We start from the raw sequence: 15,416 nt of genomic DNA, 5'->3' as shown, positions 1-15,416 counted from the left end.
TCATAAAGTTTTTTTATATTCATTATAATCCAATTGTTACGTGAGTGATGGCGTTTTGATGTGATAATGATAATTAATGCATTTTACATGGTAAAAAGGTGATCATTTATCATCTTTTTATATTCTTTTGTGTACAAACGTGATAAGATTCATGTAAAAATCCGAATATTTTGGTATTTTTATGTTATGTTGTGTGCTGTTTAATTGTGCCGTGGAAAAGTGAGCCAATGAAAAAATGCAAATGAGGAAGTCAACTATATTCAAATTGATTTTGCTGATCAATATTTCTACTGCTTAACCTATTTAACTCTTTGTTTAATGTCCGTATTTAAACAGCTTTAGCTGGAAAAGACAAAATTAATAAACACACACACACACACACACATACGGCTTAAATTATATTTGCATATTGAGCTAATGATGTATTTGCATATTATATTAAAAAGGTTGTAAGGCTATTAGAAACTTTTTGACATGCATTAATCAATACTTATTTAAATAATTCCTTTCCACACACAGACACACACGGGCCACTTCATTAGGTACACTAACAATGCAGTAGAAATAATACTTATAGGCATTTTAACAAGGCTATTATTGTGTTTATGCATTTTACAAAAATGGATTTAAAAATGTAGGTGGATGAAAGGGTTAAATGAGTTTTTGTTCAATTTATTAAATTGTGCATCTTTGGTTAATAATAACAAATAAAGTCAATATTTTAGACGTACGTATATTGTTTTTTCTATCAGAATAAAAGCATGTATTGGATGCGAAATGAAACGTAAAAATTAAAGTAGAAATGTTTTTAATTTTAATCGATCAATGTGATCGTTTGGCCGATTTTTTGCCGAGTTATAAAAAAAAAAATCGAACAGATGTACAAATCATTTTTTTTTATTAATTGTGCTGTTTTTTTCGGACGTGTTAAAATGTAAACACGATCTGCAATATTTTTTTAGATTAAAAAAATGTAAATGACGATAACTTCCCTCCTGGCGTGATCAATAGTTGTGAAGTCACCATAATTTACTCCTTAATAAAATTACCGTTTTATTAGAAGCCCGGTTGATGATTTTTTTTCCTCCCTCACGTGTAATCCCGCTAAATTAATTCAGATATTGATTAGCGCAGGCGCGCAATTTCATTGATTGTTCAGTGAAGCGGAAGACATTTTCAAAATAAAAACAAGACGAAAAAAAAACGCCTTCCAAACGAAGGGAAATAAAGAATTACGGTAATGAAATGTTCATATAACGAACGAATAAGAAATGTATAAGAACGGAATGACGTCATATACAATCGACAAGAATAGAATGACGTCATATTATCAGAATGAATACAGTTTATTTGTTTTAATTCAATCGAATGTTTAAAAAAATGAAGCATAAACGGGAGCTTTGTGTTAATTTTTATGAATCATTTCAATTCTGGGCTGGAAAATATTTTTAATTTTAGTTGAATGTTAAGAAAAATAAAATAAAGATGGTTGTGTGTGTTTTTATGTATTTATATTTAAGTAACATGCATTTTTTGCTATTTTAATACAAAGTGAACGTCAATTTCAATTGTATTCTTGTCAAATGTGGAAAATTCATGAATATGAAATATTGCAAGCAGATTTTATGGATAAATTTCGTCCAAAGTGGCATTAAATGTGCTCTTATTAAAAATACACACTTGTAAAACGTATGAAATATTTTCAGGTGTTACAACAATAAACTTAATACTCACAAAACGTGTCTTTTCATTTTGTGTGTGTAAGAAATGCTTTTTTAAGGAGATTATAATACACACAAAGAACTCAAAAATAATTTAATTAAAGCGAGAATTTGTTGATTTTCTGTACGTCTTCTAGTGGTAAACTTTTTTTTATATAATTTAACAGCAGAATTATTTTAAAAATGTCTACCAATGACGGCAAAAGTCGTCCAATCCATTGTATTAAAAGTCATTAATTTATATTTTGCTTAGTGATTGACTTCACCTTTTATTGTGAAATTATTGGAATTGGTCTAATGGTAAACTCGATGATAAAATTGAAAAATAGAAGAGTAGGAGGTGAACTTTAACCTCTTGTGCACGCGCGTGGACGCCTTCTCGTGCACGCGGATCGATTGGCCAGCATCTGCTGTGCACGCGCAGTTTCGATTGGATGTGTGCGTGCATTTGTGTGTGTGTGTGTGTGTGTGTGTGTGTGTGTGTGTGTGTGCGTGTGTGTGTTCTTCTTTACCAGGACGATAATAAAGGGAAATACATTTGAAGTATACGTATAGAATAGGCTAATAAAAAATCCATAATTGTCAAGATTACACAATCAGCGCCTTTTTCGAACACTTGACACCGTAATTACGTTTTATATTAAAAACACAGCCTTGCGCAGTATCAACAAAATACTAAAATGGCTTCTTATACAATAAAAGGAATTATTGGTAATGAAATTGTGTCATCTTACTATCAAACTTGAATTATGAAACAATGTGCATATGTTATCATTATAAGGAATCGTCAAAATACATAATACAAACCATCATTTTAGTTTTAAAATACTCTTATGGAAAACATCACCCTATTTGTATTGAAATGACATATTTGAGGTTGCACGTAATTGTAATTTCATTTGATTAGAAAGCAATCACAATTTTATTATATTAATGTCATTTTACGATACAAAATGTCTGCTGCAAATACGATCAAATACTGCAAAAATGATTATTCTCAAATGTGCCATAAATAAACGTGTTTATTTGTAAATTCCTAAAAAAAAATCATTAGATTATAAATCGTATGCAATTATTATTCATCCATTTTAAAACGACGTAATTATTATTATTTACCATTTGTTCAGTTTTAAATTGGATAACCATGTACATTTCATCATCCAGAAAAATAGAGTATACGTGTTTAAATGACGTTTCCTTAATTTTTTTTTTTAAATACGTACCCTCCAAAAATACATTTTCCCAGAATAATATACAACATGGAAAATTCAATTTAAATATCTTTATAATGCTTTAAATTAACTTCTTTGTTTAACGGATCACTGCCTAATCGCCTTTTAACGCCACAGACGTCTAAAACGTCCAATCGACATGATAAAATTGGACGTCTATCGCCGTCCAACGGCTTACCCAGTGGAAAAAAAATGTATTTTTTTTTTAAATATATTTTTTAATTTTTTTAGAGGAACTGGCAACAGATTTTCAGATGATGACGGAAGCAAGGACTCCAGCACCCCCAGGAGAGAAAGGGTTAATCGGGGGAGGAATTTCATCGCGCATCTGTCAGATTTGAAGGCCGCCGCGGTGACGCACCGGTGGGAGGGGGAGGGAGCGAGAGAGGGGGAGGAGAGGGGGAGAGGGGGGAGGCAGCGAGGAAGAGAAAGAGTTGCCGCTCACATCGATCAAGTGGCTGAAGAAGAAGAAGAAGAAGAGGAAGAAGAGGAGTAGGAGGAGGAGGAAGAGGAAGATGATGAAAGCAAAAGAGCCGCAGAGCCGCGAGAACGAGACGAACGCCGAAGAACGACAACCAAAACCGGAATAAAGGCGACCTCGGACGGAGATTTTTGGGGGAATCGGGGCTTCATTTCGGGAGATGTTCGCAGGCGGAGGCGGAACGCGAGCACCAGAGATTCAGGTAATCAACAAAAAACGGGGATTCGAATTGAAGCGAAAGAGTTGGAGGAGGGAGGAGGGAGGAGGGGGGCGTTTTTGTTATAAAATCGGGGATTTTTTTTATTTTTGGGGGGGATTGTGAGGGGAAATGCGGGATTGACGTTCGGACGCCGTCGTTGGGGGAGGAAAAAGTGATTCGGGGTTCGGGTTTACACTTTAGATTCGGTTTTTTAGAGAGAGATGAGTCAAATTGGCGTTTGGGTTTTCATGGGAATGGGAATTTTTTAGGGGGGATTACGGTGCCGTTTTTACGCAAAAAGTGGCCTCACTTCTAAATCTGATTAGGCTGTAGTGATTTATTTGTGTTGACAGCGTGTTGTCTAAAAAACAGATGATAGATATCATTTTAAGAATCTTAAAGTGGACGTTATTGTTAAGTTTCTATGTCAAATACTGAGGCGCCATCAGGTCTCATTTAGAAGTGCTTAAGCACCCTTCCATTCTTTAAAAAAAAATCACTATTTATTTCAATAGTACATACGTTTAGTGTGAATTTAAAGAAGCATACAACCTGTCATTATTTTGAATAAAGCAATAAATTAACATCGATTAACTCATTCATTGCCAGGCCGTCGTCGTTAAAACGTATTGGACGTCGATTGCTGTCAATGGGAGACAAATACAAAACCTACGTGAGGTCAAAAGACCAAAACATACCCCAAAATAAATACATTTTCCAGAGTAAAATATGGTTCAGACTTACCTGATTGGCTGTCTCTATTCTTTTAAAATGTACAGTTTGTTTTGTTCATTTTTTAATTTTTATTATTTAGAATTATTTTTTCAATGAATTGTATATTTCAGTTATAATCTGAATTCATGACTGTTAAAATGATGCTTTGTTTGCTAAAATGGATTTCATTAAAATGCCAACATTGAGGTGAAACTATCTGAGGTGAGGGTTTGATTCGCAAAATGTCAACAAACCATCTGACATTTTTCACAATTTCCTCAAAATCACACATAGCAAACAAATGAAACCTTCTGATGTAGGCGTTTATTCACAAGTGTTGAAGTAAACAGCAAGAAAAATGACGACAAAAATACATTTCACTTTCAAATTCCCAATTTTCAATCCTTGCGAAGGTTGTTGGCCTCATTCACGTCGCCCTCCATTTTTCTAACGGGCATAGCCGTCCAAAAATATTAGGACGCCTTCCCCCCTTTTGGGGTCCTCTAACGCTCCGTGGCTGTCTTGCAGGGCCAATCGAGGACTTTTTGAACTCCCGGGGGCGTCGCCGGGCACAACCGGAGCCGGCCCGAACCCCCCGAGTAGCCGCCGCTAACCGCTAACCGCCGGATAATAATTCCGAAGGACCTCCGGCCCGCCCTCCCGGCATGGACGGGACCCTGTCCGAGATGTCCCTGCACGGGCACGCCGACCTCCACCCGTCCGCCTTCCCCCGCCCCCCGGCGGACGGCGAGGCGCGGGCGTCGTCCTTCGAGCACTCCATGTCGGCGCTGGGCTACGGCGGCGACTCGCCGTCGGGCTCGGGCGGCACCTACGCCACGCTGACCCCCCTGCAGCCCTTCGACGACAAGTTCCAGCACCATCACCAGCACCCCCACCCCTGCCTGCCCGTCGGCAACGTGATCGGGAGTTTCACGCTGATGCGCGAGGATCGGGGGGGCCTGCCCGCCAACTTGTACAACCCTTACGCCAAAGAGCTGAGCCAGGGTTTGACGCCGCCCTCCTCGGGGGGGCCGCACGGCTACGGGGGCCCCGCCGGGGGGCCCGCCGGGCTCCACCCCGGCTACGACGTCCACGGCGGGAGCCTCTTCTGCAGGACGTCGGATTTTGCGCGGGAGATGTCGCCCCCGGGATTGGGGCCCCCCGGGGAGGGGCCGTTGGGGGGGCACCCGCTGGGCAAAATGGACGGGCACCCCGCTCATTTTTACAGCCAGCACTACCCCGCGCACCACCCGCACCCGCATCTCCACCACCACCACCACCACCCGCACTCGCACCCTCACCCTCACCACCCGGGCCAGCAAGCGGTGAGAACGGCGGAGCCGCCGCACTCGTCGCCCGTGGACGGCGCCCTGGGGGGGGCGTCGCCCGGGGGCGGCGAGGAGATCAACACCCGCGACGTGGCCCAGAGGATCATCACGGAACTGAAGCGCTACAGCATCCCGCAGGCCATCTTCGCCGAGCGCATCCTGTGCCGCTCGCAGGGGACCCTGTCCGACCTCCTGAGGAACCCCAAACCCTGGGCCAAGCTCAAGTCGGGGCGCGAGACCTTCAAGAGGATGTCCCGCTGGTTGCAGGAACCCGAGTTCCAGAGGATGGCGTCGCTGCGACTCGAGGGTGAGAGACAAAAATGGCTACTTCTTTTCTTGGGTTCGCCTCGGCATCCTATTTTGGGAGAGTCTCCGATTGGGGGTACACGGTCGATTGGTCGCCGGTCTTTTGGTCGCCCGGAAGGTTATTGATAATTACCATTGAAATGTTTGCTCAAATTCCCTAAACACAAACTGCGAATGACTATTTAGTCCTACTTAATGCCCTAGTCATTATTAGGCTAAAGAAAAGCTCCAAATTTCCCAGAATTTGATTGTTTTTTGTTGGAGAACTTGTTAAGACCCTGACGGATGTCGCTTCTTAAAGGGACAGCGCATGTACATACAAACTCTTGAATAGAGACGTCGGCTCAGTGAAACTGCTCATGGCCATTGTTGGCTTGTATTGATGCGAAGACCGTGTTGTTTTACCTTGTTTTGGCGCCGGTCTTTTGGTTGCCGGTCTTTTGGTCGCCCGTTGTCACGGTCGGGGCGACCAATCGACCGCACACGGTCCGATTGGGTCCCAAGATGGGATCCGTCCTAGTAGTCACGGTAACGCTGTCAATCAAAGCACTAGGCCAAGGTTCGGGAACCTTTTTGACCGAGAGAGCCATCGAAAATTCAGTTTGTTTTAAAAAAAAAAGTTATTCCTTGAGAGCCAAATCAAAATAGTACGTAAAAATATGGGCCTATTTTTAGTCATTTCAACACTTTTACAGTACAAAAAGTCTCAGAATTTTTTGGACAATGTTGTTACGCTAATGCTCATCTAATCTTCTGAACCGCTTTACCCTCACTAGGGTTGTAGGGGGTGCTGGAGCCTATCCCAACTGACTTAGGGCAAAGGTTGGGCTGAATTTGTGGCCAGCCAATCACAGGGCACGAGGAAACAAACCAATCGCTCGTAGCTAGGGGCAATTTAGAGTGTCCAATCAGCCTAGCGTGCATGTTTTTGGAATGTGGGAGGAAACCGGAGTACCCGTAGAAAACCAACGCACACCAAGGGAGAACATGCAAACTCCACACAGGTGGACCGACCTGGATTTGAACCCAGGTCTCCCACTGTGAGGCTAAAAAGGTTAGCGGAGACCCTTATACACCCTCTCAAAGAGCCATATATGGCTCCAGAGCCATAGGCAGCCATTATAAAAACCACATAAGCCATAGGTTCCCTTCCCCTGGTCTAATCTTTGTAAAAATAGCATTTTTAGGGGGACTACTTTTACACAAAAATAGAAATTGTTATTTAGCGGCTACTTTATTTTGAACATTACTTTAACTGGTCTCAAAATGTCGGCACGAATGTAAAAAACAAAACAAAAATATTAGCATGGGGACATCGCTAATTGTTGCATTGCAACTTGCTAATAACATCAAACTAGCTAACATTATTTTAGATGTAATATCTGTACAATATGTACGGAGACAACATTTAAAGGTTCACCATAAAGTGCACACATAAATAAGAAGTCCTAAAAAGATTTATATACCATAAAAATGGAGATAAAAAAAATGATTAAAGTGGTTAGCATCACGTAAGCTAACTACTTTTAGCACAATTACAAAGTGCAAGATCAACATTTGCAAAGCTAAAACATGAAATCAAAGTCATAGAATATTCCTTATTAATATGCATCTGGCAGTGTTATGGCATTTTACATGACAGTACTTCATTGGGTTTAGATCAGGTGCAAAAACATCATCAACACCCCTCATTTGGCTGCCTACATTGTTTTTCCCTTGCCCTGATCTGGCTTTTGTTTAATTACAAGCGCCTATTGATTTCCATGGGAAAGAGCGGCTCGCTCGTTCGCTCATTCGCTCGCCCCGGCCGCCATTTTCAGACCGCAATTAGCATGCGCAGGATGGCGCCTCGCTCGATTCTCCCGCCCGAGCGCCGTTTCGTCAAACCAGGCGCACACCGGGTTTAAAATTCAGACGTCTCATTTGTGATAGGCAAGGGAAAATAGCCCTTTTATGTTTACATTGTGGGAATTGTGCACACTTTGCTTAATTTTTCATATCCGTCATCACATTCGTTCAAAATGGCGGCTTTAATACGCAAACTTAAAATGCACCAAAAGCAACAGGAAGTGACAAATAAAGAAGAAAATCCCTTAAAATGAATAGAAAATTTTTCAAAATTTACCCAAAGTGACGTTTAAATGCCATAAATTGGAAGTGAAAAAAATCATAATTTTCAAAATTCAAGATATTCAAACAAAAACTGATTTATGTTTTCTTCCCAGTGTTTTTTACATGTTTATATAAAAGAAAGACAAAGCACAAAAATGGAGTTTAAATGTTAAATACAACCAAACTATTTGTGATTCACTCACATACCACAAGGGGGCGCTCACGTACTCATTGGACAGATTGACGACGGCCACAAAAAGTAGCTCTCGATTTTCAACGTAAATCACAATTGGAGTGCACTTCTGCCAAGAACCACAAGAGGGCGACAACATATATCACATTTCGCTCATCCCTACGAACAAATAACGACAAGCGATCTTTTTTAGCGTCTGTTTCCTACCCCGGCGGCCATCTTGGGTAGGTAGAATTATTATTTTGGTGTCATATCAATACCGATAATAGTATTGGTATCGGTGCAATACTAGTTAAAAGAAAAATGAATAAAATAAAAGTAAATAAACATTGAACGCAAATAAAAGCTCACGAATAAACATACCAATCTCCATGTGTAATTATACTGCGTACCACAAGAGGGCGCCCCTGGGTCCCAAAACAGATTATCCGAGTAAAAATAGACTTTTTAACTTTGCTTCATTCCACCAGGGGGCACCAACACATGGCACTTTGCTAATCTTCAAACTAGCATCATCTATTTTCCATATTTTGATTTAGAAGGGAAAAAACGGCAATTGTTGTTTTGCGCAGTGCCGCAAGAGTTAACCAACCCGGACCAATCTCGCCGCCTCGCGTTTAATCGATAATTTCTATCAGCCGCTGGCCCACAAAGCAGCGAGGGGGGATTCGGGGGGGGTAGCAACCGCGAAAGGGGGGGGGGGTCGGCAGGAGGACCGAGCCACCCCGAGGTGGGGGGAAGGGATCGGCGGATGCTGTTAGCGGGGATGCTAAAGGGCTCTCCATCACATTCCGGCAAGACCAGATCACGATTAGCGCCCGTTACCGCCGTCATAAGACACCCGCATTGGTGGGGGGCGGCGTTCGTTGTGCGGGTTATTTATGACAGGGCTGGATTTATGGCGAGGCTCTTACGCGCCATTATAACGCTAGCGAGCATTTACTTAATGGCCGCCACGGTGGCCGGAAACGGGCCCTTAGGTACCCCCGCCGCCCCCCGCCGGACCTCCACGCCCTTGCATAATAGGTCGTAAATGGTCTCGGCGATTGTTTCATTACAACACGTCGCTAGCATATGGAATGAGCTAACGGGCAAACGGCCACTTTGTTCATCGTCCGTGTCGTAAATTTGTTTTGTTTTTTGTTCCAAAATGCCGGAGTGGAAGCGAAGCCGGCCCGTTTTTTCTCTTTTTAACGTAGCCACGGGTGGTTTGGTGTTGCGCGTCTGAAGGTCACGGCGTGCTTTTTCTTTTGGGCTGATCCACTACTGATCGTCTTCCAAAATGTTGCAATAAAAATAGAATTGTTCCGCTCGTTCATCGGCGCAAGAGAACAAGCGTTGCTCCAGTGAAGGCGAGCCGACCGCATTATTGGAGCTAATGTGCATGCACTATTACTACTACTAATATAATACTATACAAATACTACTAGTACTACTACAGATATACCACAATACAAATACACCACTATGTAAATACTTCTACTAACATACCACTATGTAAATACGACTTCTACTACTACTACTACACCACTATGCAAATACTACTACCAATATACCACTACTACTAATATACCAGAATACAAATACTACTACTAATATACCAATATGTAAATACTACTACTACTACAACAACAACTACTACCACTACTACACCACTATACAAATACTACTACCAATATACCACTACTACTAATATACCAAAATACAAATACTACTACTACTACAACAACAATAACAACAACAACTACTACTACACCACTATGTAAATACTACTACCACAACACTGCAATACAAATAGTACAACTAATATACCACTATGTAAATAATAATACTACTAATATACCACTATGTAAATACTACTACTACTAATATACCACTATGTAAATACTACTACTACTACTATACCACTATGTAAATACTACTACTACTAATATACCACTATGTAAATACTACTACTACTAATATACCACTATGTAAATACTACTAATATACCAATATGTAAATACTACTAATACTACTACTAATATACCAATATGTAAATACTACTACTACAACAACAACAACTACTACTACTACACCACTATGCAAATACTACTACCAATATACCACTAAACAAATACTATGACTACTACTACTGCGTGGAGTTTCCATGTTCTCCCCGGTCCTGCATGGGTTTTATCCGGGTACGCAGTCCGCCATTGACGGCGATCAACGTCCGACCCGAGTGGCGGAGAACCAAAGTTCTCACACCGGCTTTGAATGGAATGGATGTCTACCAATGGGTAAACTCACTTCCGCTCAGAGCAGACGCCACGGCATCGGACGTCGACGGCCGGCGCCGGCGAGTTAAAGCCACACGGAATATTCGGGAAACGCCATTTCAGAAGCTTCCGGGCCGACCAAGTTGCTGAGCCGTCTCTTTGGAGACGCGTGCTTTGCCCAGCTCAGCGTTTTCCCTCTGGACAAATCCACTTTACGCGCACTTAATCCATTTGTCCCGCACTTTTTGTTTTCTAATCCGTCTCGCCGTGACGTGGCCTCGGCCATTTTGTTTCTTTTTTTTAATTCTTGCAGCTTGCAAGAGGAAAGAGCAAGAGCAGAGCAAGCTGGAGCGCAACCAGGGGCCCAAACGCACCCGTCTGGTCTTCACCGACCTGCAACGGCGCACCCTGCTGGCCATCTTCCGGGAGAACCACCGGCCCACCAAGGACCTGCAGGTGACCATCTCCCAGCAACTGGGCTTGGAGCTCTCCACCGTCAGCAACTTCTTCATGAACGCGCGGCGCCGCAACGTCAACAAGTGGATGGACGAGGGACGCCCGTCCTCCACCGGCTCCTCGGGGTCCAGCGCCTCGTCCTCGGCCGTGTCCTGCGTCACGGCGTGACGGCGGGCCACGCCCCCCGCCGTAGCGGCCGCCAGCTCTTAAACCAAAGCGAGGGCTTTAAAGGCGGTCCCGTTTCCACGGCGGTACCTTGATTTGGGAGTTTTTACCACCACTTCCAGAGAGTTAGCGATAGCATCTCGCTAGCCACGCCGTTTTGCCAGGGCGCCGCCTTCGTACAGGCGGCCCCGTTTCCACGGCGGTACCTTGACTTGCGGACTTGACGACCGATTCCAGAGAGTTAGCGATAGCATCTTGCTAGCTAGCCCGGCCGTTTCGTCGATATGCGGAAAGCTAGGGGTGAGTCCACTTTCCGATGTGACTGATTAAGCCACGGCCCTTAAAGGTACAGACCTAAAAAAATCAATTTTCTGTTGGATAATCGAAATAGACGGCGGCCATTTTGTTCATCCTGGTACTTTTTTTTTAATACTAAGGTAATAGCACAAGGCTATCAGAAGCTGCTTTCCCAAGCTAGTTTTTCACCAAATCGATTTCAAAAAATGTCGTTAAAATATACTCGATCATGTGATCATCATATCCTGTGGCGTATATAATCAAATAACTTTAACTATTAAACCAAATCATCACAATTTTATGCGAAAACACACACACACACACAACTCAACTCATCGGAAAAAAATGGATTCTACTTGCGTCCGATTTGTCGTAATTACCGTATTTTCACGACTATAAGGCGCACTTAAGTCTTAAATTTTCTCCAAAGTAGACAGGGCGCCTTAGTGTGCTTTATATATGGAAAAAACATTAAAGTGTCATTCAGTGAGGGTGCGCCTTATAATGCGGTGCGCCTTATAGTTGTGAGAAAATACAGTAGCTCGAAAATTTAGCAATTTTCCCGTGAATCAAGGTACCGCCGTCTCTCCCTTTCCGTGCCGCCATCTTGTCGGCTTCTAGTAGATTAGATGGCTCCACCCATCGGGACCAAGCATACTTTTGGTGCGCCTTCACGCCCCGGCCAATCAGGAGCCGCCGTTCGCTCCCCCCATTTTCTTTCCCAACTCGCGCCTTCCCTCGAGAATCACGGCGAGCGAGGAAGACGACGAGTTCGTTCCCGGCCTGCGTTTCCGTGGCGACGGCGAGCCCCGGTAGCTCCTCCCACTCGCAGCCGTCAATCACTCTCTCGGCGCCATTTCGCCAGTTTCGACGGCCGTTTTTTGGGAGAATTCGACGTCTATCGTCGTCGATGACGCCGACGGTCTCGTTTTGATTTTTACGCCGAAGGAACGTTATTCTTTCCCGAATTTTTTTTGTACAGACGTCAAGCACACGCCGATGGTGTCGCCGACCGACGCCATCCGCTCTATTTATAGTCCCCGCCCCCTATTTTATTTATTGACCTATTTATTGACCTGGACTGTACCATGTACACGTACGTGTTTATTTACGATGTCTGTGTTTTTATCCGATGGGCACTTTTAGCTGTAGAAATCCCATCGTAATACCAAAGATGAACTTTTGCCTCCCTTGAATGTACGGCCTGACCCCGCCCCCCTGCCCCGGAAACCCCTCCCCCTCGACCCCGCCCCTCCCCCCGTGACGTCACGTGCGCTATCCTCGCGGCTCGGCTCTCGTGGGCCGAAGCGTCTTTGAATGTCGTGATATGAGTAATTAATATTGATATTGACGGTGACGATAACGGCGGCGAGCGGGGGTCTTCAAGGTCACATGCTCGTGTCCCCCGGGGGTCCTGCATGCTTGTGAACCCCCACCAACCCCTCATTCGCCACACTCCTGTCTTTGTCCGAAAGCTAATGTCGTCTCAGTTCCTTCCAAAAAATGGGAAAATTGACCTGGAATATTTAAGTTTGAGGTCATCACTTCCTGGTTTCTGAGCATTTCAAACTCGGGTTCGTCACGATTTAACGGACGCAAATACAAGAAGGTGTTGGGTCGCGGTACGCCGAGGGTTCGACGCCGAGTCGCTAATTGGTAGTGGTTCTCTCTAACTTAAAAAAATCAATTTCAACCAAAGAGATAAGCTAGTTTGGACGTCATTTTAGCTTCAATTCATTGACTTTTGCAGTAATGTTGCCACTACCAACATGGCCGCCCTGATTTCATTCATAAAAAGTGTTTTCATGGTTCTGCCGTGAATTAAAATAAATGCAAAAACATCAAGAATAGTCCGAAATCAAATTCAAAAACCAAATCAATAACTGACTATCAACACCATTGCAATCAAATTTCATATTCAAATGCCACTTTTCCGTCAATAATAAACAAAAATAACCAGCATAAACAAACCAATATTTACTCCCCCAACAGTCATCGTTAGCTTCTTCATTAGTGGTCATTAACTTGATCAAAACGAACAAAACTTCCCAAAAATGACAGCAAGTGACCCAAAACGTACAGGAAGTGACCCGAGAATGTCCCCAAACCACTCAAATTAGCACAGGAAGTCACCCAAAAGTCCCTCCCATGCAAATACGATAACGTACATACACAAACAACTAGTTTACTAGTCAACTAGTTGACTAGTCAAGGAGAAATCCGAAATGCTCAAGAGGTTCTCCGGTTTTAGCTTAGCTGAAAATACCAAAGATTGCGTCCCTGCGGACCGCCGGGCCTTGAAAGATGAGAAGGGGGCGGGGCAATTTCGAGGGTCATCCACATCTCGAGTAGCTAAGATAGCTAACAACAACAACAACAACAAGATGAAGGCGGGGGTCTTGATCAAAAGGGGGCGGGGCCTAGAGCCTTTCTGAGCGACTTGATGAGAATTTTTCTCGTCGCCACCCGGTGGCCGGAGGACGCAAGTAAAAAAAAAACGCTTTCAGGGTTAAAGCTGGTGGAAAAAAAGCTAAATAAAGATAAAAATAAAATAAAAATAATAATAGTAAGAAGCAAAATAACCAAAGATTGAAGATTGCTGCTGATGTATGGAGCACTCCAAGTATGTTAAAGCACCGGTTCATTCCCTGAGCCGCTTATCCTCGCAAGGGTCGCGGGGGGTGCTAGAGCCAATCCCAGCTAACTACGGCACACCCTGAACGGGTGGCCAGCCAATCGCAGGGCACGAGGAGACAAAGGACAACCAATCAACCAAAAAAAAACTCATACCTAGGGACAATTTAGCCTACAATTAGCTTAGCATGCATGTTTTGGGGATGTGGGAGGAAAGCGGAGTACCCGGGGAAAACCCACGCAAACCACACTACAGTCAGGACCGACCTGAGATCGAACCCACGGCCCCAGAACTGTTCAATCACACTGGATAATGTCATGAATTTCCATTTTTCACTCTTATCATATTGATAAGCCAGTGTTATTGTCGAAATGTGGAACTGAGACGCTGACTCGATTTGAGTGTCCCCGCCCCCCCCCCTTGTAACCCCGCCCCCAAACATGTCCCCCATTTCCTTTTGTGTACATGAAGACGCGACCATCTACCTCAAATGTGTGAGAAGATATCCGTAACCAAAGATTTCCTACCTTCAGGGTGTCTGTCTGTCTGTCCGTTTGTCCGTTTGTCTGTTTGTCTTCATCCATTTTCTCTTTTTCATCATGTCCCAAAAATCTAAAAAAATAAATAAATTAATAATTATCAAAAAAATAAGGCTGGGCAAGTGAACATACAAACGAAGTATGGAAAATAAAATAAAAAAAAAAATAAAATCTGAGCGACCAAAAAATGAAGTTAAGCCTTTTTATTAGGCTGGATTTACAAGTATAATTCTAGATATGGAATGTCGTGTACCAAGTCGGGATGTCCATTATCTGATCACGTCATTTTTGGAGGATCCGAATCAGGCAAAAAAAAAATATTGGGCTTTAAAAAAATTTTTTTTTTGCGTTTTTAAGTTTAATTTGGATTGGACGCCTCTTACCGTCGATGGCAGTAAAATTGGATCTCTTTCTACGGCAATTACTGAGTTGAGATAATTAGTAACAAAAAATAATCCATAAACATTGTTAAAAATGAGATTTATAGAGCATGTATTATTATTATTTTTTAATATATTTCTATTTGCAAGACTGAAACAAATTGTCCAAAAATTGCTGAATTTATCCACTTTATTCGCTGTACTTTAATTTATTCAAGAAAAATACAATAAAAAAAATTAGTTTACTAATTTTATTCTGAAAAAAAAATTGGGGTTGCTTTGTTGAAATCATTTTTTATAATTGCGATTTTGAACATTAATTTATGACCTTATCAGATCGGCAAAATCTCACAATCGGGCGATTGGACATGCAAAATGATGTGATCGGACATCCCAT

The 15,416-nt window shown here is 42.7% G+C and overlaps 1 protein-coding gene across 1 annotated transcript; it reads left to right on the top strand.

Moving 5' to 3' along the window:
- The first annotated feature begins 3,419 nt into the window (after positions 1 to 3,419).
- On the top strand, positions 3,420 to 14,644 carry onecutl (one cut domain, family member, like). The gene is made up of 3 exons (XM_077599123.1): positions 3,420 to 3,636; positions 4,876 to 5,982; positions 10,861 to 14,644. Exons 2-3 carry the CDS (start codon positions 5,013 to 5,015, stop codon positions 11,169 to 11,171), a joined length of 1,281 nt encoding a protein of 426 aa, XP_077455249.1. The 5' UTR covers positions 3,420 to 3,636; positions 4,876 to 5,012; the 3' UTR covers positions 11,172 to 14,644.
- Positions 14,645 to 15,416: the final 772 nt, after the last annotated feature.

The sequence above is a fragment of the Stigmatopora argus genome, chromosome 4 (genome assembly GCF_051989625.1).
Source record: "Stigmatopora argus isolate UIUO_Sarg chromosome 4, RoL_Sarg_1.0, whole genome shotgun sequence".
NCBI lineage: Eukaryota > Metazoa > Chordata > Actinopteri > Syngnathiformes > Syngnathidae > Stigmatopora > Stigmatopora argus.
The sequence above is the reverse complement of the archived record's forward strand: the minus strand, read 5'-3'. Positions and strand labels throughout refer to the sequence as shown.